The sequence below is a fragment of the Tenebrio molitor genome, chromosome 9 (genome assembly GCF_963966145.1).
Source record: "Tenebrio molitor chromosome 9, icTenMoli1.1, whole genome shotgun sequence".
Lineage (NCBI taxonomy): Eukaryota > Metazoa > Arthropoda > Insecta > Coleoptera > Tenebrionidae > Tenebrio > Tenebrio molitor.
The window spans coordinates 15,992,346-16,017,631 of NC_091054.1; the positions used below are offsets into that span (position 1 = coordinate 15,992,346).

Genomic DNA, 25,286 nt, shown 5'->3' on the forward strand with positions numbered 1-25,286 from the left:
TGTAACTTTAGTGTTTTTATAAAATTGGGACAGCCTGTATACACAGTATGTGTCCGGATTGAGTTTACAAGAGGGAAAAAGTAGTATATTATACACCAAGGTGAAGCAGTTCATGATTATAAACAGAGCGGCAAGATTAGAGCCCGAGGCGTGCCGAGGGTTCTAAGGCGCGAAGGCTATAAGGGACTTCTTCACCGTTGTTTATATACTATTTTTTTCACTACTAGATACGTTAAAACCCTTTCTGATAATAATTATTAATCAAATTATTTTGTCTGATGCGACAATCCGAGTTCTCATTTTTCAACGGGTGCTATGAAAATCGTCTTCTACGTTAACCAATGAAATCAACGAAAATCTTTCGTTGCTAAGTGACGGCTGTTCATTATTGACCTTGGTTAATAATGAAAATTATTATTAACCTAGGGAGAGAAATTCTACTTCTGGGGTCGGTTCGAGACTCAATAATGACGCCTTCTGAGACTAGTAGTGAAAAAAAAATTTTTTTGATTTTACGCAAAAACTTCAGAGAAATAACATTTCTTGCTTCATCTGAAACCCCCATTTCTGTTATTAAAATGTCTTTTTCAAAACAGAGGAAGACTTAACATTAAAATCAAAGAAAATGCAGAAAAAATATTTTCCTTTTTTTTTGAAAAAATCAAATGATTATTGAATATAAAACTATTCTATTAACTATGCGCCATTTTCTGTACATAATTCAATCCTGTATCTAAGTTTAAGCTTCTGAACACCAATGCTTGATACGTAACTGTTGGGAAATTTTTCATTAAATTTTGTAATTATCTGACAAAAACCGGTCCAACATTGAATTAAATAAATTCTTTGTTCTAAAGACAACATTTTGAAACAGTAATAAGTTGTTTGTCAAAAAACTAGGCCAATTGTAATAAAATTTATAACATAAAAGTCGAAATTTTAACAAAAAATGTTATTCCTCTGAAGTTTTTACGTAAAATCAAAATTTTTTTTTCCACTTGTAAACTCAATCTGGGGGACATACTGTATACCGCACCTCGCAGTATTTTCCAAATGTGAATCAAGAAGACGACATACCGTTCGTCCGTATTTGACAGCAAGGTATAATTTCTGCCAATTTAAATTTAAATTAAAGTATTTTCTAGTGTTGGGCATAATCGATAAATGTATTTCAATAATCGAATGAATCGAAATAATCGCTTTGAGTAATCCAAATATATTCAATTTTCCAATAATTATGGATGATGCGCATGCGCAGTATTGCATTTATCTTACGCCGTCCCGAGTCCGACAGACGTCAATAGTTCTATGTTACTCATATCAACGGTTTAGAGTGAGATGCATAGAGCGACCATCTTAACAGCGAACGTAGCAAAGGCAACGAACTTGTTTGACATGTGTTGAAAAGAGATAGCTACATACACGTAGTTCGTGTTATAAACTGATACAACTGCATATACAGAACAAGTCACATATTATAAAGCTTGTTTGACACGATGCTAAATTTTGTAGAAAATTTGTTAGAAAATGAGAGAGACCCTCGATCAGGACCAATGAACGATCAGGATCATAGTCTGTCTTTGTCAGATCCTGATCGTTCATTGGTCCTCTCTCATTTTCTAACAAATTTTCTACAAAATTTAGCATCGTGTCATACAGCCTTTAGGTTTATTTCTGAATTTGTTTTGTACGCAACCAAAAATACTAATGACGCTGACTACTTGATACCGTTTATAATGTGATTTAATTTAGTAATCAACGTGGGTATGTAATTTGGCTAAAAATGTCAAAATGACAGTTGATTAATTTAATTTTTGATACCTATCATTAATCAGAACAGGATAACGTCATTTTGACATTTTTAGCCAAATAACATACCTATAGTCCGTTTTTTTTTTTTTAAATCAATTGTCAGTGTCAAAATAGAGAAAAAGACCAAACTATATATTAAAAATCATTGACATTTGGTCCAGTTCTATCTCAATTTCACCCTAGATTTCCTTAGATCATTATTGAGGTTATGTTGCATATGTTTGTGAGTGTGAGAGTAAATTGTCAAATGTGACAATCGGTGACAATTTCAAAAGTCAATGTTCCAAACGTGATTTATAAAATTCACTGTTTCGAATTTTCTGCCAACCTGACAACACTTTGACAATTGATTATAAAAAAAAAACGAACTTTACGTTGATTAATAAATTAAATCACATTATAAACGGTATCAAGTGGTCAGAGTCAATAGTATTTTTGGTTGTGTACAAAATAAATTCAGAAATAAGCCTTACGTGAGCTGCCCTGTATTTTGAGAATAAACTATACCAACTGCAATAATACAATTTTCAGTCGTTTTCAACGAGTTGGTGTACTTTTTTTGTCACAGATTTAAAATGAACTGTACAGCTGAGCCAAAAACGACTGAAGACCTTTTGAATCTGATCAGCATTCTGATGCTCTCTTTAAAGTTTGCAGGACATTTACCTAACACCCTGTATAAAGTTTTACTGTAGTTTGTGATAAAATTTGTGTTTTTTCTGCCCTACATATTTTAAAATATCCGTCTTTGTTTTTTATATTAATTGTCAGTGATAGCACCGGTGCTAATGTTTTTGCATGATACCCAACATCCTTTTTTTAAATTGGCGCCATTATTAAACCCCACCCAGTTCTCAGCCATTGGTCCGCTGGAGACACCAACGCTCCCACTCCTACTCCCACTCTCGCAGTGGCGCTAGTAGGAACCATTGGGCTCGCTTGATATCTTTCTTGACATTCTGTGCTTGACACTTACATGTTAATTTATGACACTTCAATCTTTTTTTTAATTAATAATTTCCCACGAAAAGACACAGTACTGCAAACAATTAGGTAATTGCGTTGTTATCGGAAACGCCAACAAGCTTTTAGTTGCTCGGAACGTTGTATGCTTCAATAATAGATATTTACAAAATACAAAGTGTAAAACAATGCCACCCCCAAAAAGTGGCAGTAAGTGCTGCGTTGATGGCTGTCGCAATAGCTGCTACAATTCTCCGGGGACGCAGTTTTACCGATTTCCGAAAATTGCATGGAAATTGGAGCAAAAAAATAAATGGATTGAGGCTATAAAACGAGTGAAGTAAGTTATTTTTTTCTTATGCATTGACACACAAAACACATGCAGAGTTTTTGTTTCTTTTGCATCGACACACATATTGTCATTGTCATAATGTAGGTATTAAAAACATCAATATTTCATTTGCAGCAAGTATGGATGGGAACCAGGACTTTCATCACGTGTATGCAGCAGGCATTTCATTGGGAACCAGAAATCCGACCACCCACTCAGCCCTAACTTCATTCCCACAATTTTTCCAACAGATGAACCAAAGCAAAGCACATCTGCTGACTGTGCAGTAACCCAGGAGGAAACAGCAGGAGAGTACACTTCAGATATGGACGTTGGACGTCTTATTGAAAGTACTCGTAAGTATAGTAATTTATGTAGATATTTAAATTCGCGTGGTTAATGAAGATGACAGTTTCACTTCAACCGGCGCTTGAGTGGGTGAATCTCAAGTCAGGTTGTCAGATTTATTTAAATATTTGATCATACTTGATCAGTGGATTTAGTTTAAACAGCGTCGCCTTGTGGTGTTAAAAAGAAAGATGGGAAATCTCCAAGGAACATAATGGGTTCAGCTTAATAACAATTACAAATCAATCATTTTTTATTCACAAGAATATCCCTACTAAGCGGCTCAATAATTGCCCCCATTTTGGTCGTTACTGCCGGCCTGATTAATTTTTTGTACGCTGACTCCGGCACAAAACTGTTCCCGATGGGAGCTCTCAAACTGCCTTCCAAGTCTTTCACCGTCTTAAACGGGAACGGTACCTCGCTCAGCTGATGCTCTTTAATCTTTTTGCTAGCCTTCTCGTTGACAATCAGAGTTCCTTTGTTGTCATCTCGTCTCGGCACCTTTTTGGGCGCCTTGACTATAAAACGTCTCTTCTTTCGCGTGTTGGGTTTGATGTTGGTCCCGCCCCACGCCCCCCAACCTGGCAAGCTTAGATTGATATCTTTCGGCTTGTCTTTCTCGATTTCGTTTCTCTTCTCTTTGTTGAAGTCGTCGATGATGTCGTCATCTTCGAAAGCTTCACAAATGATGTCACGCTGAACGATCTCTTCGTCGTCTTCAGCCGTCATAATGTCTGGGATGGCTGTCGAGAGATTTGTCGGTTTGACTTTCAAAAATTTGTCGGGATCTACGTTCGGTTCTTTTGTTTCTGAAAACAGAATATTTTTTAATGCTGACAGGGACTCTCCGTGACTCACGCCATTTTCTGGATCTTTATTGGGGTTCTGCTGCAGTTCTTGATCTATTATAGGCACTTTCTTCTGCAAAGGCAAAGACAAATCGACTTTTTGCTTTTCTTTTGCTTTTTTCCTTATTGACTGTGGTTTCTCATTCAATTTACTCTTCAATTTTTTAACATTTCTCAACATGTTTTTCTCAAGTTTGTTTTCTAACTGACTGAACATGTCTTCAATTTCTCCTAAGTTGCTTACTTCCCATTCTGACGTCGACTGAGATCTATCAAGCTCTGCAGTCACTTTTCCTTTTAACTGTTTTCTTTTCTTTCTTACAACCTTCTTAGTACTTTCTTTTACTAATTCTTCCTCCCCTTCAATTTTGTTATATTCCTTAACTCCACCATTTTGAATCTCATTTTCTTCCCGACCTTCTACAATTTCTTCATTCACTTCTACTTCTTCCAAAACATCTTCCTTCTCTTGTGCTTCTACCGTTTCTTCTTGCGTTTGATTTTTTGCCAGCCAGTATTTTCTATATCCACTAATAAAGTTGGCAACTTCATCACCAGGCTTGATCCCATTGATCCACGGATTCTCCTTGTCGACCTGTCCAAGATTTTTCTCTGTTTCTTCTTGCTCCTCCTCAGAATCACTTCCAGGACCTCTTACTTTCTGCGTAATGTCCCGACTCAGTTTTAGTTGTTCAGCTAAGACCTCCCGACTCTATAGACAAAAATACAAAATAAAAAGTCCTCTTACAAATCCATTTCTCACCTCTTTGTCGTATTTAGCTCGAATCTGCTGATTCCTCGCCCACTTCCCCGTGCTTTTATGCCTCAAACTGAATCTCTCCTCGATTCTGCATTTCTCAATTTCTTCTAGTTTCTTGAGCGCCTCTTCAGGATTCGTTTTTTGGAGCTTTTCAAATTCTTTCAACTTCCTCTTGATCTTCTCTCTTTTTTGTATCCTGTGATATTTCTTGCTTTTGATTTTGTTTTGTCTCCGCGCTTTCGCCTCTTGATATCCTTGAAACGCTCTCAGTTTCGCCGCTTCTTTGCGTCTAGTTAACATTTCCTTCATTGTCAAAGGAAACTTTTCTTCTTCCAAATCTATCTTAAACTCTTCAACTTTTGGCTCGTGCTTCTCCAATTCTTCTTCAAGTTTCGACTTTACACGCCACATCCCTGCCACATTTGTAGCTTCTTTCTTGTCCATTTTCAGGTCATTATCAAGTGGAAATGATAAGTTGACGGAGACCCGATTTGCAGTAACTGTGGGTTCCCATCTGTCCAACTGAAGCCTCGCCTTTTCGTAAGCCACAGACCTACGTATCCTGTTGGCTTGAGGCTTCTCCAAAGGCTTTGGCAGAGTGTGTGCACCCCTCTGGACTTTTCTAACATTTTCGCTGATTTTTATGCGACTTTTCCGGTTTTTTAACGATTGTGTCAGGTCGCTTATTTGAATCGAACCTTTTTCTCCGGTGATTGACTTAACCAAATCAAATTCTGAGATTTGAAGTGTTGGTTCTGTCCGAGAAGGTTTTTTTAAATGTTGAATCTTATTCAAACGGAGAACTTTTTCTACCAATTTGTCATGTTTGGGAGCATCTTCTTCATCATACAAATTTTCATAATTATCACTTGCGTCACTATCCATTTTACGACAATCACTTTAAAAACTTATCGACCACCTAAACACCAAAACATGTGGAAGTTGAGGTTATGTCCGTAGTCACTAAGCCACCAAACCGATGTTACTAAATGCAAAGCATATTGGCAGCCCTGCTTGTCTGTCATTTTAGTTGATTAACCGATAAACTTCAAAAGTTCTTCAAAGTTGTTTATTACTTTTATGAAAAATTGTACAAAACTGTAATGTGAGAGTGCCCGAGGTGCGATAATTATGATGTGGATTGTTTTGTAGAAATGGATCAAGCCAAAGAGTTACCTGGCCTACCAACAGAGAATCCCTCAGTGGCTTGGAAATTATTTAATGCCTTTGTATTTGATGACCAAATCAGCGTTACTGAAGATGAACTCGTGTCTTACGCTACCGACGACTTAAAATTAAATTTGAACGAGTTACCAGGAGACATGCGGGACCATTTAACAGTGATACTGTTAGCATACATGAATGTATGGCCAGGGTGGCACTACAAAGATGATTTTCTGGCAGGGAAGTTTAAAAAGGAGGTTTATTTTGAAAGGTTTCAAAAGTTTATGCTTTACAAGATGAAGAGTACAGTTCAGGGAACATATGCTTCTGCTATGAAAGGTTTAGAGAACCAAGTGGTGAATTCTACTAAATTTAATACACCTATTAAAAGTGATCCAGAGTTTTCACCTTATGCTATTTCAATTCAGTGTCCCCCGGTCATGCTGAACACAATTGTATTCTCTAACGTAGGTGGTAAGTAAAATGATCACATTTTATTTTACTACCTTTCAGTTGTCACGACTTTGTTGTATTATTTTTTCAACAGAGGATGTGATCATGAAGCAGCACCTTGGAAGTGAGTGGGAAGACTTGTCCACAACTCAACTGTTAAACTGGCCACATGTGGAAGTCACCTTTCGGACTCAAGACATATGTTTCGTGAGGCGACAAGCAACAGAGTTTGTTCGTTATTTGAACTTTCTACCACACGAATCAAACAAAACCAGTCAAAGTATAATCGAACATGTAGAAACCCTACGCAGTTATGGACGTCAGAAGAACTGCTACAGTTACAATTTCCTGGAAGAGTACATGAAAGTGTACATGGAGGCTTTAAAATCAACAACCAGAGTGAGATCTTTAATGATTAGTTGTTTCCAGGGATTTTTATTGTTTTTTTTTCCAGGTGGGTGGTCAGAAGTTGGAGGAGATTCAGACAATACTCTCTCAGTTCTTGGAAGACGTGAGATACATAGACGTGAACAACAGCATCGCGACCAACACGGTCGTGTTGTTTAGACTGTCACCTTTACCGTTCATCAGGAACAAGAAATTGGTGAGGAACAACGACAGAGAGGGAGATGAGGCGAGAGTGGGTTATTGCGAGATAATAACGCCAAAAATAGAATTGGTGTTGCTCTACTTCAGGGCTGAACAGAAAGACACTCCTGTGCTCAGTTTCGAATACACTGATACAATAAAAGCTAGCCAGAATGCGAGTACGATTTTGCCACACATATCGTACAAGTGCACCTACTGCAGGCAAGAATACATTGGCCAGAATTCGAAAAAGACGATGTTCGATCACATGAAGAATGAGCACAAGATGGAGCAACACGTCCGTTGTACGCTGTGCAAGAAACAGTTCGACGTGTTAAACTTGGCGGCGTGTCGGTGGAAACACAAATGTCATCAGTAGATGTTGATTTAAGTTATAAAAAGAAAAGTGAGAAAGAAAAGTTCAGTTATGCAAAATAATATGTATTTATGTTAATTTGACTCATGTTCTTACACAAAAGTATCCATTACGTTCATTAAAATGTCTTCGAATTTAACCAAAAAAATCTCATTAACGTTAGAATAACTTATTAGCGATGTTTTTAAATAGTATATTATGCACTGAGGGAGTGAAGGGATGATTTTTACTCGAGGTGCAATTTGTAGCCCGAGGGTTCTACAAAGCACTGAGGGTAAAAATCATTCACTCCCGAGGTCCATATACTATTTTTTTGCACGACTCACCGATTTTAATAGAAAAAAGCCGAAAATTTGTAAATTATCACTAACTGTCAAGCTAAATTGAAGTGTCATGTTGACAGTTAAAAATAATTTTTAACCTTTCGGCTTTTTTCAATTAAAATTTTGAATCGTGCAAATAATAGTATCTGCACCTCGGGAATGCATGATTGTTACCGTCGTTGCTTTGTAGGACCCTCGGGCTTCGCCTTCCGGCTACAAACTGCACCTCGAGTGAAAAAAAAAAAAAATTCGAAATAAATATGTACAGTACAGTTGCGGCCGTTGAAATCTCAGACAGGAAAGATTTAAACACTGTATAAATTCCGAAATTTGATTAGCGTAAACAGGATTTTCATCAAGGATTATAAAGTCAGTGTCAGTATTTAACATATTAGGTCAGAATCGCGCGTAACTTTTGAAATGCCGCAATTATCTGATTTGCAAAAATGTGTTTCACTGAGGGACGGTGCGACTATAGGAGCCATTGCGAGAGAAATTAATGTGGATTATGTTTGAGTGACATTTTGAGAAACGTCACTTTCAATACCATTTACAAAGCTAAAAGTTTGGCGTTGTCAAAGTGTCTGAGTTTTCAACGGCCGCAACTGTACAATGGCGGGCAATAAAAACTAGCCATCACTCTTCTGTTACGTTCAAATCTAAGTGTGTAATTAATGCTTTAATGACAATGGGCCGTATGATTTCCCATTCGTTAAGCCTTTCATTAATTAAATAACTGATTAGACAAAGTGAGAGTATGTGCCAAGCACTATGTTAGACAGAGACAAAACAATTTAACGACGTTCTTTAACTTTAATGAAAGGGAAATCATACGGCCCACTGACATTTCAATGATGGCTAACTTTTTTTGCCGGCCACCGTACCATAAAAGGTTGAATAGGCTATGGTTTTTTGCCCAAGGGGAAAAAAGATAAAAGTTGAGTTGGCTGCGGTTTTTTGCCCAAGGGGAAAAAAGAGCCACTTTACTCCATACAATCAGGGAGTAAAGTTGCTCATTATATACAGGTCGTGCAAAAAATAATTTAGAGTATGTCTGAAACGGTTTTTAGTAAGAAATTATAAAATTTAACGAAATCGGGATAGTTTACGTGAAAGAGATCTCTCTATGAGAAGTAAACATAAAACAGTTTTGACAAGTTTGAATAAGGTTGTCAGCCGTAACTCGGTTTTCATGATAAAGTCGGGAAGAAATTAAGCCTTCTTCTAATTTGTCAAGATTAGGAGAGAATACGAAATTGTCGTGTCCTCAACAAATAAAATAAATTTCGAATGTGGATTAACGTTTACGGATTATTTATTCTAATCCATAGAAATAAAAGGCAATGTTCATGTGTGTGCTCCATATGCTCCATAGACTCAAAAACTACTTCACCGATTCTGCTGAAAATTTCACAGTTTCTTATTAGTGCCAGAAGTATTTTGGGAGTGATTTGAATGAAATCATTGAAAATTCCAGTTTTTATTAGTGCCAGGAGTATTTAGAGAGTGGTTTGAATTGAATGAAATCCGATAGGTGGGCACATAGGTGAGTATTTTTGACAGATTTGGCAGGACGCAGGATTTTGTCAACACTGGGTTGTGCCAGGACGCGATCCCGGCTTGTCGCAATACCAATGTAATCTGCAAAACGCACATAACCTCGTCCATACTAAAATCCCGGTAAAAATCCCATAATCTTCTCGTTATACAGGTGTCCCAGAACTCGCGGATCAAATTGAAACTATATATTCCTTGATGGTAATGAAGGTAAAAAACGTTTAGAAAAATATTCAGGGTGCAACAGCTTTTTAGTTATGAATTAATCAAATTGACCAATAGAGTTCCATCTAATTTTCCCTTTATGAGAAAATTGAGTACCTTCCCTCAATTGCCAAGCAACGTATAATTCGATGAATAATAATAGTATATAACGGTATTAGGCCGATATGGGTTATATAACAGACATGGTTGAGGTATTGTAAAATCGAGGCGGAGCCGAGATTTATAATCAACCGAGTCTGTTATATCCGTATCGGCCGTATGTTGTTTTATAGTTTTCTTTACACCAATAATACGTAACATTTAACGATGATTTATTTGTAAGACTGACATTTCTCTTCACTTCAAAAATTAAATTTAGTTGTCATCTATGCCGTAACCGTAGCAACGGTAGCAAAAATAACGGCCTAGTCTGTTATAGGTATCATATCAATCAAGCATTGAGTACTGATAAATCCTACAGCGTGATCAACAATGACTGAGTCTGTTGGCAATGAAACAACTGAAAAATACTGGTGTTTTTCTGTTTCGTAATTGCACGATATACATAAGAACTGGTACGCCCACTTCCCTATACTTCTCTAATAAATAAGCGTGTCAAAAAAGCACCCCAGGTGTGAGCTTCAAAAGTTACTACTAGATGGCGCTGTATGTACGAGGGACTCATAGATGTATTAAATTAGATGTAGCAATACCTGGTAAACGTATATCCGTTATTAAAAAACATATCAAAGAAAATTGTACATCTCTCCACTTCTTTCTATATTTAATTAAATGCATTTTTCATCTTTTTTTATCACATTAGCCATAATGTCGTATACGAATCGGTGCTGATTAAACAGACACGCATGCGCACGATTTTAGTCGACGCTGTCAATTTAAATTGTCAAATATTTAAATTTAAAACGAATAGCTATAAAAACGAGTATTTAATATTAAAGAATTGTTTTTTAAACAATAAATTAGGTCCTACTATACTACAATGAGATCCTGTATTGTTTGTTCCACTCCTTACAATCCTTTCACGAGCGAAGAAATATCCTTTCATCGGTATGTACCTACCTGTGTGTATGCTTAAATTAGATTTACCTGCTTATAAAACCCTTTCCAGTTTTCCAAAAGATGAATCATTAAGGAGTACGTGGATAAAAGTTTGTAAAATCGAGGAAAAATTTAAAAAAGTAAAAGATGCAGTAATTTGTTCCCAACATTTTCAAATAACTGATTACGATCAAACCCGATTACCTCAGAAAATCCTTTTGAAAGAATCTGTGCCGTCACAAAAGTTAACTTTAAATAAAATGCCAGATAATCTCCCAAACTTCCATATCCCTGGTAATGATAACGACGTTGCAAATTTATGCAATTTTATTACCTACCTTTTTTCATTTGTAGAAAACGATCCTCCTAGTATTTTACCCCAATTAAGTCTGCAAGCAGATGCTAGGTACATTGGTGATTTACAACCACACCATTTTAATAGTCCTCGTAAAGCAAAGCGTCACATAAATATGATAACGACATATGTTGATGAACAAAAACAACAAATAAAAAAATTAAAAACTGAAAACACCAAATTAATCACAAAAATAAATAATTTAGATAATTTGTTGGATCAACTGGTTGAAAAAAAATTATTAGCTGAAGAAAGACAAGAAACTGTAATGGTACAAATTGATTATTAACATTTTTTAACGGTATTTTTTAAATTGATATGTTTACTTTAGGACTCGGTACCTGACGCCATGAAAAACATTTTGAAGAGACAATTGGCTTCAAAAAATGCTAAATTTACACCAGAACTCAGGGCATTTGCTCTAACTCTCAATTTTTATTCTCCTAGAGCTTATAACTATGTGAGATCCACCTTTAATAACCTTTTACCTCATCCTGTTACCATAAATAAATGGTATTCATCAGTAAATGGTGACCCAGGGTTTACTGAAGAAGCTTTTGAGGCTATTAAACTGAGAGTTGCTAACTGCAATAATTCAAAAACAATTGTGGTTAATTTGGTGCTTGATGAGATGGCAATTAGACAAAAAGTGGAATACAGTGGCGACAAATTTCATGGGTACGTTGAAGTAGGGATTGAAAATGACCCCGATTGTATTAACACTACAGAAGCCACAAATGCCTTAGTGATAATGGTAGTCGCTCTTAATGAAAATTGGAAAGTACCAGTGGGTTATTTTCTGATTAAAAGTCTGAGAGCGCAGGAAAGAGCTGATATAATAAATCGTTCTTTAACACGATTACAAGATACCGGTGCAAAATGTCATTCTATCACCTTCGATGGAGCATCGGTTAATATATCGATGTGTAAAGTATTGGGTGCTAATTACAGTTTCGAAAATTTCAAACCGTATTTTCCACATCCAGTTACAAATAAGCCTGTCTATACATTCTATGACGCATGCCATATGCTTAAATTGTGCAGAAATGCTTTTTGTGACAAGGAAGTATTGTACGATTTAAATAATTTTCCAATTGAGTGGAAATATATAAAGCAATTAGTTGACCTACAACAAACTGAGGGTTTAAGAGCAGCAAATAAATTGACAAAGAGGCATGTTAATTATCACAATGAGATAATGAAAGTGTTCCTAGCTGCACAGACCATGAGCACAAGTGTTGCGAGTAGCCTATGCTTTTGTAAAAGAGTAGCAAAAGGATTTGAAGACTGCGAAGCAACTGCAAACTTTTGTTTAATATTTAATAATTTGTTTGATATTTTAAACTGCAAAAACAAATATTCCAAGGGCGAATTTTCTCAAGCCATTAATGATTCAAATTATGAATTTCTACATGAAAAAATCCAGACGTATGTGAACTATGTCAAAAATTTAAAGACTAATACTGGTACATTATTAATTGAAAGTAATAGAAAGACAGGGTTTTTAGGATTCATAATTAATTGCAATAACTTGCTGAATTTATATAAGGATTTAAAATCGCACTATAAATTTGAATATATTTTAAGCTTCAAGTTAAGTCAAGACCACCTGGAAACATTTTTTAGTGCAGTAAGAAGTCGCTCTGGATTCAACAACAACCCATCCTGCCTTCAATTTAAAGCCGCCTATAAAAGGCTAATTGTAAAACACGAAATTAGTGGTTCAAAATATGGTAATTGCAGTATATTAGATGCTGCCAGCATATTACACGTTTCTAGCGGTACAAAATCGAAAACAACTGATACAATTCTCGAGGATGACCTTTCAGAATTTGAATTGAAATTAAATTTAGAAAATGACGGTATCTTTTTTTCTCAATTGGCTCTCTCTCAGTTTATTGAAGATGTAGTAGTTTACATATCAGGTTTCGTCATTAAAAAAGTAAAACCGAAAATTCTTTGTCAAATTTGCTGCTCTAAGTTAACAACCAGTGAATGTAATTCCCAATTAATTAAATTCAAAAATCGAGGCAAGCTAATATTACCTAGTAAGGATGTTATTTTGCTTTGTTTACAATTAGAACGTGCCATCAGAATTACAGATAACGCTAAATTAATAACAAAAAAGCATCTGAAGGAATTATTAACACTACAAGCTATGCGAAACTTACCAGATTTATTTAGTGATGAAATGATGATAAACCATATCAAGAATCAATCTTTAATGGATAATCATCGTATACAATTGATTAAATTAATATCAACAATTTATTTAAATATACGTATACATTATGAATGCAGAAAAAAAACAGAGCTCAAAAATACTGATAGAATTAGGCAAAAATGCGTTAAATTAATCTTATTTAGAAATGAATAATTGTTTAATAAATATTTTCAAATAAATGTCTTGTTGTTAGTGTTGGCGTTTTTTAATTTCATCAAAGAACTCTTTTCCAACTTCAAAATTTCACCAAATTTTAGTTTTTTCTCATCGATGCAATGTTAATGAGTTTCATCTTTTATCAGCTTGCAAATCCATTGCTGCACGATAATAATCAATGGAAGATTGTAGGTTGTGACAAAGTAACACACTTGCTTCCTATAAATTTATAAAATTAGAATAGTGGCAATATAAATAAGTCACACAAAGCTAAAAGCAAATAAAAGTTGAGGTTAGCATCCTGTAAATGAAAATTACCTACAAATTAATAAGTATCTTTCTTGATAACTTCAACTTCAACTTTTCAGTGATTGACCCATGAGAATTAAGATGTTAAATTTTTCTGTTTAAATTATTTGTGATTTTCTTGCAAAATTTGACAGTAAGACGATAACCCAAGAACCGTCAAACTAGATCAACTAGATTTCTAGCGAGCTTTGATTGGTGCTTGCCAATGGTACCTCTCTAAAGGATGGCGCTTATGAAATCCTTATGCGGTTGAGAGTGAGAGACATAGGTTTCACGTCTTGACGAACTACCACAACGCATGGCTGTATCTAATTTAATACATCTATGGAGGGACTGTCATTTATGAGTTTTGAATAAGGATATATCCATATTTATAGATTTTATATTGCCACAAAGCACACACTTTTTCATTTTTAGCAAAAATCAAAATTGTCTAATATTTGAAACTTTAAAATTTAACGTACAAAGTTCAACAGTGACAGTCCCCGAAACAGACACTGCCATCTAGCGAATTTTTATGAACTATTTTTCGGGCTCCAGCTGGTCCCAAATTTGGCTCTCAAAATGGCGGTGAGTGGGTATACCAGTCTTCTTTCTATCATGCGTAATTGGCACTGACCGGATGTTTTACTTGACACGACATTAAAAAAAAATTAGGTTATGTCGATGTTTATGCTAATATAAAAATGACCCTTTGATGGTAAACGTCAAATTCGCCTGTCAACTCTGTCAAAGCTGACAACCGGAAATGTGTTTAGATTACAGTGGTACCAAAATCATTCAAATTTTCATTGTTACCAACAGACTCAGTCATTCTTGATCACGTTGTAATAACAGTATGGTATAAAGAAAAATTATTTTCAATATTTATCTGGTCAACTTGTCGAAACAGACGTCAAAAATGACAGCTACTTTTGAAATAACCAAAAATGGGATAATTGCGCCAAAGGCAGGTGAACAATTGTATAGAATCTAAATCAGGGAATGCAAGTAGTTTCTTCTTCCGGCAATGAATGAAATATGGTTTGTTATGAGTTATGAGTGAAAATTTCCAGAGCACCGTAGAAATACGTTATAATTTGGATATGGCAAACGTCGTGGAAAACGTATTGCATATTCCCTTGCATCCTCACGTGCATTGCGCCGGCACTCTCCATAAATTATGAGCATTTCGGCATACTCTGCGGCTTTATACATGATTTCAATACGAAGTTTGACAATTTCGAATCAAATTATAACTTGACGTTGTCAAAATGTTCACAGTTGCCCAAATATTTACTTGAAATTCCATACCATTCTTACTAGAATTATGTTGCTAGGCAATTCAAACCTTTGGTTAAATTTACGTGAAATTCAAATTAACAGCGTCCTTCTGAGTGGTCAACTTTAATTATTCATTACAAAAAATCGATTATACCCTGTCCTTTTTTTTAAACGCTATTGCTTTCAGTTATCACCAAGGAAAACGCACTGTAAATTTAATCCGCGAGTTCTGGGACAGTCTGTATTAATACCTACAAAAAACCATATATTTAACACATTAAATATATGCAAAAAACCCATTTCAAGATTCCACAAATGCATGACGAATTTCTATGATCAAAGACATGGCAGTGTGTTTTTCATCCTTGATGGCATTTTTATTGCTCTTACGGTACAATTTTCCCGCCATTCCATTCCGTCACCAATCTTCTGACCAATGTTACTAAACGGAAAATATGGAAAATATATTGGCAGCCCTGCTTGTTTTTTTACGTTAACCTTCATATTTCATGTCAAAAACCATTTGAATTTGTTTTTTTTCTTACAACCGTAGACTAACTTTTAAACCGTAAGTCGAGAAAAATCGATATCTAATAAATATAATTAATTTTTTTGTAGAAAATGGGTCAAAATAATGAATCAACATCAACAAATAAACAATCAGTGGCTTGGAAGGTATTCTCAGCTTTTGTATCTGATGATCAAATCAGCGTTACAGAAGATGAACTTTTGTCGTACGCCACCAACGACTTAAAATTAAATTTGAACGAGTTGCCAGAAGGCATGCGAGAGGATTTAATACCAATACTGTTGGCATACATGAATGTGTGGACAGGATGGAAATATAAAGGTGATTTTTTGGCAGGGAAGTTTACAAAGATGCATTATTTTGAAAGATTTCAAAAATATATGTGCTACAAGATGAAGAATACAGTTCAATGGGTGTATGCTGCTGGTATTGTAAAAGACTTAGATGACCAACAAATCAAACCTGTGATACTTAATAAATCTAATAATAACACTGATCTAGAGTTTTCACCATATGCCATCGAGATTCAGTGTCCCCCAGACATGCTCAGTACTCTTGTGTTTTCGAATATAGGTGGTAAGTGAAATTATCATATGTATTTGATTTTATGTGTACTCCCTGTCTTGACAAATTTCTTCAGTATTGATATTACATATTTGTATTTGGTCACCTTGATTATAAACATTTTAAACGTATTTTTTTTTAATAGCAATGTACAGTTGCGGCCAAATAAAACTGGGCAGCAATTTTTTCTATTAAATTCTAATATTAAATCACGTGAAAAAAGCCTGAATTACCAAAATTTATAAAGATGACATAAAATGTAAATTTAGTGGTCGCTTTTATTTGGCGGCCATTAATTTGGAAACACACAAGATTTTTTTATTGTAAATTGTTTGTCACTTTGACAATGTTATTGACATATCAATTTCGGCTGCGAGAGTGTTGAATGCGCTCAACGATGACATGAATGACATGAGTTCATGACATAACGCTTACACTATGAACTATTAGAAAGATCCAGTAAGCTAGATTCGATTATTTTCTCCACCACAATAACTATATATAGTCCGTGCCAAACCCAAATAACCACCACATGTTGAATTCAGTTGGTGAAAACAAAATTACACTAAATGTATAATGGCAATTTTGATATTACTAGGATGCTAGACCAATCAAATCTAAGTACACAACGTTGCCGGTTGATTTTCTGGGTAGAATGCAGTGTTGGTGGTTATTTGGTTTTGGCAAAGACTATATTTCATTTCCAAACCACCACCATCTAAAAATATATAAAAAAAGACAGTAAGGAAATGATATTTTTGTAAAATCATATCAAAATGAAGTCATTTATACAGTAATTTGCGGGCGTAAATAATCCCCTAAGGCCTATTTTATTTGTTGCATCCGTAGAGGGTTGCATCACATTGGCAACCAACAATATAACTCTTGATTTTTGAGAACATATAATGTCATTTATTTTTTCAAAGCTTCAAGGTGGATTTAAATGATTTAACAAAAAAATAATGTTTGCATTTCGGGCGTGAACGGCGATTTTGGCCCTTTGGCGTTTTATAATCCCGCGGCCCTTTGGGGCCTCGTGCTTATAATTCCCCCGAGGACCAAAATCGCCTCTTTCACGCCCTTAATACAAAAATATCTGTTATTGTAATCATTTTAGTTTGCAATTCTTTTTTGTTGCCTGTCATTTAGCGACAAACCCAACCTTTTCTTAATTTATCTTTTCACATTTGCCCTAAGTACGGGGTGATCAAATAGGACTGTTTAAGTTGGTAACACTGAATTGTATTTTAAATCGTATAACAGGAGTAACTTTCGGTTGTTGATGGCTTGTCGTTGTTAATGCTATACCTACATCAGATATTTGTCAAATAAACCAACAAAACATATCCGGTTGCAGTGTTATAAATAACCGAATTAAAAAAATTTCTTAATTGTACTGCCAACTTAAACAGTCCTTCTTGATCACCCGGTATATTCTCTTTTTCTACTTCCTTGTTCATTTTCTGTAATTTTCTTTAAATTAATTTTTTCTTGAATTATTTAATATTTCTCACTCACTTTACCCATTTTTACTTCGTATTTTTCTTATTTACTCATTGTTCGAATCTCCGTCTTTTACAAAGACATGTTCGACTTCCAATCGCTCCGTTCATTCGTTTCATTTTCCATTGTACTATTTTTTCAACAGACGATCTGATCATGAAGCAGCACCGTGCAGCCGTCTGGCAAGATTTGTCCACAACTCAGTTGTTAAACTGGCCCCACGTTGAGGTGAGGTTTCGGACTCAAGACATCTGTTTCGTGAGGCGCCAAGAAACCGAGTTCTTTCGTTATTTGAACTTTTTACCGCCCGAATCTAGCCAAATTAGCGAAAGCAGAATAGAACATGTAGAAAACCTACCCAGTTACGGACGTCAGAAAGACTGCTACAGTTACATTTTCCTGAAAGAGTACATGAAAGTGTACATGAAGGCTTTACAATCAACAGGCAAAGTGAGATGTTTAGTTGTTTTTGTGGATTTTTCCATTGTTATTTGTTCCAGGTGAGCTCTTCCAAGCTTGAGGAGATTCAGACAATTCTCTCTCAGTTCCTGGGAGACGTGAAAGACATAGACGTGAACAACAGCATGGCTACCGACACGGTTGTGTTGTTCAGACTGTCACCAGTACCGTTTTCCAGGAACAAAAAAATGGCGGGGAAGGACGACGCGGAGGGAAAGGATGAGCGAGTGGCTTTCTGCGAGATCCTACACCCAAAAATCGAATTGGTGCTGTTCTACTTCAGGGCTGAACAGAAAGACACACCAACACTCGGCTTTACATATACCGACAAGATAGAAATATCTAATAGACTAAACGTTATTTTACCGGACATATCGTACAAGTGCACGTACTGCAAGTTGGACTACAAGGGTCGTAATTCCAGAGAGATGCTGCTGGATCACCTGAAGAACAACCACAAAATGGAGGAACAAGTACGGTGTACACTCTGCAACAAATATTTCAACGTGGGAAACCTGGCGGCGTGTCGGTGGCAACACAAATGCCACCAGCACCCGCCGGCGGAAAGCGAGACAGTTGTAGAGAAAGAATAAATAATAATAACAATCATCTTTATTTAAAACAATAAGATATACCATTTTAAACCAACACATCATCCTTACATCGTTACACATAAATTTTATGTCTGCGGTGTCGAGAGGAGAAAAGAGTTTGTTTTTTCTCCTCCCCGGGTTCTGTTGGTGGTGGGCGTGGTCTTCACAAAAAATGTGCCAACTGCGATGACGGAGGTTTCTGCAGCGTGCCAGTGGTCGACGAAGGAAGCTTTTGTACTTACGCGTTTAAATAACAAGTGTTCAATTGAAATGTTCATCAAGTTGGCTTTAACTTTATTTTTTAAAAGACAACAACATCGTAAATTAAGTTGGTTAGACAAAGATCAAAGCCAATTTGATGAACTTTTCAATTGAACACGTGTTATTTCCGTGTATGTATTTTGATTACAGGCTATGTATTGAAAATAACTATTTGGAACATTGTTCAGAAAACTGAGGCAAGATGGATCAGGATTAAACAAGAATAATTAAGTGTTCTAAGTGCGGGCAGTAGGCTTTTTAGACTCTATAGCTGACGAGAAGGGAGTCAGAGCTGTAAGAGAAAACTCCACTGTTTGCTAAAGAATGTTGCAAAGTGGCAGTGGAAAAAGCAATTGTTTTTGACCTATGCAAAAAGCTGAATTCTCTTGAACCGTCCAACGTTTTCGCTGATTTTGAATATTTTCCGGTTTTTTAACGACCTTATCAGGTCCACAGGGTAAGGTACTCCACAGGGAGCTTACTTGAATAAGCATACTTTTTGCGCCATACCAATTCCGTTACCAATGTTACTAAACCGAAAGTATATTGGCAGCCTTGCTTGTTTTTCACCTTAACCTTCCGCTGGCGCTGATGGCGAGAATGCATTTAGCGCATAGCATAGGATGCTCCGCTCCCCTAAAGCTAAACCTAAACTGTTTAAGCGCGGATTTGAAATATTGAAAATTAAAACGCCGACTACACCTGACCTGACCTGACCTGAAAAATGATGTGACAGCGTCCTTATATCGCAAAGAACTATTATTTTGCACGTTTGAATATCTGGGGCCGCCGCAATTTCTGATCACGCGCCGGCGCAGCTGTGCCAGTGCTTTGGCTGTGCGCTAAATGCATTCTCGCCCGCTGATGCTGGTAAATGTCAAAAACCATTTGAATTTGTTCGACTGTGTTGTTCGATGTTCGCATTTGTTCGTAGATTAGCGTTTGTTATACATATCAAACTTTGAAAAAACCGTAAGTCGAGAAAAATCGATATCTAATATGTATCATTGAATTTTTTGTAGAAAATGGGTCAAAACAAGGAATCAACTTTAACAAATAAACAATCAGTGGCTTGGAAGGTATTCGCAGCTTTTGTATCTGATGATGAGGAAATTAGCGTCACGGAAGATGAACTTTTGTCGTACGCCACCGACGACTTAAAATTAAATTTGAACGAGTTACCAGCAGGCATGCGAGATGATTTAATTACAATACTGTTGGGGTACATGAATCTGTGGACAGGATGGAAATATAAAGGTGATTTTTTGGCAGGAAAGTTTACAAAGACACATTATTTTGAAAGATTTCAAAAGTATATGTGCTACAAGATGAAGAATACAGTTCAATGGGTGTATGCTGCTAGTGTTGTGAAAGACTTAGATGACCAACAAATCAAACCTGTGATACTTAATAAACCTAATAATAACACTGATGTAGAGTTTTCACCATATGCTATTGAGATTCAGTGTCCCCCAGACATGCTCAGTACTCTTGTGTTTTCGAACATAGGTGGTAAGTGAAATTGTCATATTTAATTTTACATGTATTTTCTATCTTCACAAAATTCTTCAATATTTATACAGGTGGTCCCGATATAACCTGCCAAAAAAATCTGGGTCATTAGAAAGATCTAACAAGTCTGGGAAACCCCTTTTTATTAGGTAAAAAATAATGGGGATAAATTAACCCCTATCCACACCCATTCGACGCTGCTGACTACAAAAATACATACCTAGTCGGGAATTAATTGTTGGTATTTGTAAGAATGACAGTATCTAAGCAACATACTTGAACCGTTTGTGACAAATCTGACGAATGGAATTAAATTAATGACATTTATTGAAAACGCTGTACACTGTGTGTGTTCATTCACCAGGTTATTTAGGTACAAAAGCTGATTTTATAGCCTGAGATAAATGATAAATGAATAATATTCAGGTTTCTCATGAATGGCTTAAGAAATCAAATATTCACCCTGAGATGGAGAGTTTTATATTTGCAATACAAGATCGTGTTATAAATACAAGAAATTATAAAAAACGCATACGCGGTTTGCAAATTGATAAATGTAAGATTTGCGGAACTGAAGGGGAAACAATTGAACACATCATTTCTTCTTGCACCGTTTTGGCTCAAAGCGAATATAAGAAACGTCATGATATATTCGCTAAAATTATACACATGAATTTAGCTGTTAAATTCAATTTATTAAAGAATACACAACCACATTATAGTTATACACCAGAAAGTTGTTTGGAAAATGACAATTATAAATTATATGTTGATCGAACAGTTTTAGCTGACATTCATACAGGGTCATTATAAATGATTGTACTATCGTAGGTGGCTGTGCGCTATGTTTTAGGTGCGCCGCTACGCCCACTAGTTGTTATAAACATTTATAATGACCCCGTATTAAGCATAACAGACCAGACATTATTATTTTAAATAAACAACAAAAGCAAGCATATCTTTTAGATACAGCTGTTCCAAATTCACATAATATAACAGACATATAAGACATATATTTTAGAAAAAAAATCGATTTTACCACTTATAATTTCAGCAACGGGAATAGTACGGCAATCTCTGTAAAAATTTTAAAATTCTGGATTTAGGGAACACATTGGTAGTTGAAATTCAAACAGGTATATTATTATACTCATGTCATATCGTGAGGAAGTTCCTTAACATTGACACAGAACATAATAAAACACAACCAAGTCAAAATGTGGAGGCGAGACGCCGGTAATTATGTTGATTAGCACTGCACTATTAGGTACAGTGGCGAGCACGGAATTTCGCACACATTGGATATTTCACTGACATAATTTTATTAAAATGAGATACTGGCGGCAGTTTCGTGACAGTTTAGGTGAAACATCAGTCATGATCACATATATCATGATTGATTATAATGACCATAAAGCTTAGACTAGATAGTGTTTTTTAATGACATACAAATTAGTGTGCGAAATTCCGTGCTCCCCACTGTACTTGATAGTAATATCCGTAATAGTGTATGTACTCCGGCAAAATTGCCGTGCCGCCGGGTGGTGGAGGGAAAGTAATAAAGTGGTGTTCCTCAGTGTGTAAATAAATGTAGAGCTAGTGTGTGCAAAATTCTGGAAGAACTGTGTAATAAGAGTATCGTCTTAATTGTGGTTAAACAGTCAAAATAATGTATTGAATAAATTATTATTTACATTTTACATACATATTTGTACTTCCAATTTTCACTGAGAATAACAACTAATAAAAGGTTAGAAAAATTATTTTATAATAAATGTTCTATGTGCCTTCCCTTGGCATTTATACACATTTGAGTACGCCGGTACCAATTTTCATAAACAGAATTCAGCATTTCTGGGTTATTACGAATCTGGTTAACAGCGTCTGCTATGCGTTCCCGGAGTTGGTCTTCTGTATTATTTCAACTTCGTACACCAAATCTTTCGTGTGGTCCCAAAAATTAAAATCCAAAGGGGTTAAATCGAGGGATCGGGTACGCCATCGTATTGGAACCAGAACGCAGATGTAGCTCCACAAAAGTACAACGGGACGGAAGGACTCCTCCAGGAAAACGCTGGCCTTGCCGCTCTTGAATTACCACGTGCTTCGCCACAGAGTAAATGCAAATCGGCGTATTCTTGTTTTGTGAACTTCATAACTTTTTGTAGGATTTGCAAATTTAAAATTAAACTTCACAAATGTCATAGATGTTAGCGGTACCGTTTCTAAAAAAATTGCAGCCAAGCAACCAGAATTACTTTTTTAAACCCTATTAACTCATTAGCGTGCAGCAAATTTTGACCAAATTTTCAATTATTCTTATCTCGAAAACGAAAAGACTTTTATTAGAAACATTTTTTGTGTATGAGTTCTACTCATCGTCACCTATTACTGGATTTCTTCTGGCAGGTTATATCGGGACCACCTGTATATTCATTTATTTATTATGTTTACTATAGCGTAAGCCTATTTAATATAATTGATATTGGTATTATTTATATTTGGTCGTCTTAATTATAAACATTTTTTGTTCGACACTGTCAGAATTTGAGAATTTTCTCCTGTGTGAACGGATTTTGATAAATTTGTCAACTTGTCAAAACGAAACGTCAAGCTCGTGGACCTTTAAAACTCTCGTTTCACTCGAGTTTTAAACTGGTCCACTCATGCCAAAAAAAGCCAAAATTACACACGAACTCGTTAAATAAATAACTATTTCAATTTTTTTTTTAAGAACAATTATTTTCCCCACCACAATAACAATTTTTTTTTTCCAAATCACCACCATTTAAAAATATGTAAAAAACAGACAGTAAGGAAATTATATTTTTCTAATTTTGACATATAAAGTGACACTTTTCAAAATTAATTGACGTTTGGAAACGTCACACTTTTCGTAACTGGTTACGAAAAGTAAAATCTTTCCTAACTGGTTAGGAAAAATTTATTGTATCATCAATTTGACAGTGTCATATTTTTTGTTTTTAAGCAAAATAACCGTGCCTAATTACCTACTTGATATTTTAACACAGTAATAATTTATTATTAATGAAATTCATTACTTCGTTTAACGTTCGAAGAAACTTTTTTTTGTCAAAATTAGAAAAAATCTTGTATGTAACTCGTTAGGAAATGCAATTTTGTGTAACTCGTGTGATTTTGCGGGATCTCGCTGCGCTCGTCCCGCAAATATTCCACTCGTTACACAAAATAACGCATTTCCTAACTGGTTACATAAATAGCTATTATTGTACTTAATTATTTTGTTTTGAAATTCTTTTTTGTTGTCTGTTATTTAGCGACAAACCCACCCTTTTCCTGATTCATCTTTTCGCATTTGCCCTGTGTATTTTCTCTTTTTCTTGAATTATTTAATATTTCGCGCTCAGTTTACCCGTTCCATTTTTATGTCGTATTTTTCTAATTTGCCCTTTGTTCGAATCACCGTCTTTTAAAAAGATATTCGACTTCCAATCGCTTCGCTTACTCTTTCATTCTTGCATCTTAGTTGCATTATTTTTTCAACAGATGATCTGATCATGAAGCAGCACCGTGCAGCTGTCTGGCAAGACTTGTCCACAACCCAACTGTTAAACTGGCCTCACGTTGAGGTGAAGTTTCACACTGAAGACATCTGTTTCGTGAGGCGGCAAAAAACCGAGTTCGTTCGTTATTTGAACTTTTTACCGCCCGAATCTAGCAAACTCAGCGAAAGCAAAATCGAAAATGCAGAAAACCTGCACACTTCCGGACGTCAGAAGGACTGCTACAGTTATGTTTTCCTGGAAGAGTACATGAAAGTGTACATGAAGGTTTTAAAATCAACCTTCAAAGTGAGATGTTTAGTTGTTTTTGGGAATTTTTTTTATTGTTATTTTTTCCAGGTGAGCTCATCCAAGTTTGAGGAGATTCAGGCAATCCTCTCTCAGTTCCTGGAAGACGTGAGATACATAGACGTGAACGACAGCATCGCGACCGACACGGTTGTGTTGTTCAGACTGTCACCAGTACCGTTTTCCAGGAACAAAAAAATGGCGAGGAAGGACGACACGGAGGGAAAGGATGAGCGAGTGGCTTTCTGCGAGATCCTAAACCCAAAAATCGAATTGGTGCTGTTCTACTTCAGAGCTGAACAGAAAGACACACCAACACTTGGCTTTGCGTACACTGACAAGATAAAAATCTCTAATAGACTAAACGTTATTTTACCGGACATATCGTATAAGTGCACGTACTGCAAGTTGGACTACAAGGGTCGTGATTCCAGAGAGATGATGTTGAATCACCTGAAGTCCAACCACAAGATGGAGCAACACGTACGGTGTACACTCTGCAACAAATATTTCGACGTGGGAAACCTGGCGGCGTGTCGGTGGAAACACAAATGTCACCAGTACTGGTCACATGTAGAGAAAGAATAAATAATAACAGTTACTTTTATTTAAAACAATAAGAAATACCATTTTTAACCAACACGTCATCCTTACATTGTTACACGTACATTATGTGTGCGGTGTCGAGAGTTTGGTTTCCATCTCCCCGGGTTCTGTTGGTGGTGGGCGTGGTCTTCACCAAAAAAAATGTGTCAATGCGAAGCAATGACGGAAGCTTCTGAAGTGCGTCAGTGGTCAGGAAGCTGCTGGTGTCGCAGCTTATTCGGCAAACCTCCACAATGTAGATGCGCTTCTTCAGCAATAAAAAAATTAGAAGAATTTAGACGGGACTACAGTTTTACCATTGACAATATCAGTGCTGCTCAGATGCTACAG

At 35.9% G+C, this 25,286-nt stretch overlaps 4 protein-coding genes and 1 long non-coding RNA gene across 9 annotated transcripts; 3 read left to right on the plus strand and 2 right to left on the minus strand.

The window, feature by feature from the left end:
• Positions 1-2,740: 2,740 nt before the first annotated feature.
• On the plus strand, positions 2,741-7,676 carry LOC138139511 (uncharacterized). Of its 2 annotated transcripts, XM_069059811.1 has the most exons (5): positions 2,741-3,115; positions 3,242-3,462; positions 6,218-6,703; positions 6,777-7,081; positions 7,137-7,676. In XM_069059811.1, exons 1-5 carry the CDS (start codon positions 2,964-2,966, stop codon positions 7,647-7,649), a joined length of 1,677 nt encoding a protein of 558 aa, XP_068915912.1. In that variant the 5' UTR covers positions 2,741-2,963; the 3' UTR covers positions 7,650-7,676. The 2 variants fall into 2 exon arrangements, with proteins under 2 accessions (XP_068915912.1, XP_068915913.1); XM_069059812.1 differs by lacking the exons at positions 2,741-3,115; positions 3,242-3,462 and adding an exon at positions 6,029-6,165.
• Positions 3,690-6,041, minus strand: LOC138139510 (U3 small nucleolar RNA-associated protein 14 homolog A). Its single transcript, XM_069059810.1, has 2 exons — positions 5,069-6,041; positions 3,690-5,017 (listed from the first exon to the last, which is right to left on the minus strand). Exons 1-2 carry the CDS (start codon positions 5,948-5,950, stop codon positions 3,701-3,703), a joined length of 2,199 nt encoding a protein of 732 aa, XP_068915911.1. The 5' UTR covers positions 5,951-6,041; the 3' UTR covers positions 3,690-3,700.
• Positions 7,677-9,374: 1,698 nt separating the features above from the next.
• On the plus strand, positions 9,375-18,760 carry LOC138139514 (uncharacterized). 2 transcript variants are annotated; one of them, XM_069059817.1, is made up of 4 exons: positions 9,375-9,515; positions 15,715-16,201; positions 17,838-18,142; positions 18,193-18,760. In XM_069059817.1, the coding sequence occupies exons 2-4, from the start codon at positions 15,718-15,720 to the stop codon at positions 18,742-18,744; spliced, it is 1,341 nt and encodes a 446-aa protein (XP_068915918.1). In that variant the 5' UTR covers positions 9,375-9,515; positions 15,715-15,717; the 3' UTR covers positions 18,745-18,760. The 2 variants fall into 2 exon arrangements, with proteins under 2 accessions (XP_068915918.1, XP_068915917.1); XM_069059816.1 differs by lacking the exon at positions 9,375-9,515 and adding an exon at positions 15,535-15,664.
• Positions 13,352-14,657, minus strand: LOC138139516 (uncharacterized). Of its 2 annotated transcripts, none has more exons than XR_011162318.1 (2): positions 13,847-14,657; positions 13,352-13,743 (listed from the first exon to the last, which is right to left on the minus strand). It is a non-coding gene; the product is annotated as an uncharacterized lncRNA (long non-coding RNA). The 2 variants fall into 2 exon arrangements; XR_011162317.1 differs by having other exon boundaries at positions 13,843-14,657.
• Positions 18,761-19,833: 1,073 nt separating the features above from the next.
• On the plus strand, positions 19,834-24,974 carry LOC138139513 (uncharacterized). 2 transcript variants are annotated; one of them, XM_069059814.1, is made up of 4 exons: positions 19,834-19,875; positions 20,028-20,517; positions 24,046-24,350; positions 24,402-24,974. In XM_069059814.1, exons 1-4 carry the CDS (start codon positions 19,852-19,854, stop codon positions 24,936-24,938), a joined length of 1,356 nt encoding a protein of 451 aa, XP_068915915.1. In that variant the 5' UTR covers positions 19,834-19,851; the 3' UTR covers positions 24,939-24,974. The 2 variants fall into 2 exon arrangements, with proteins under 2 accessions (XP_068915915.1, XP_068915916.1); XM_069059815.1 differs by having other exon boundaries at positions 19,840-19,977.
• The last annotated feature ends 312 nt before the right edge of the window (positions 24,975-25,286 follow it).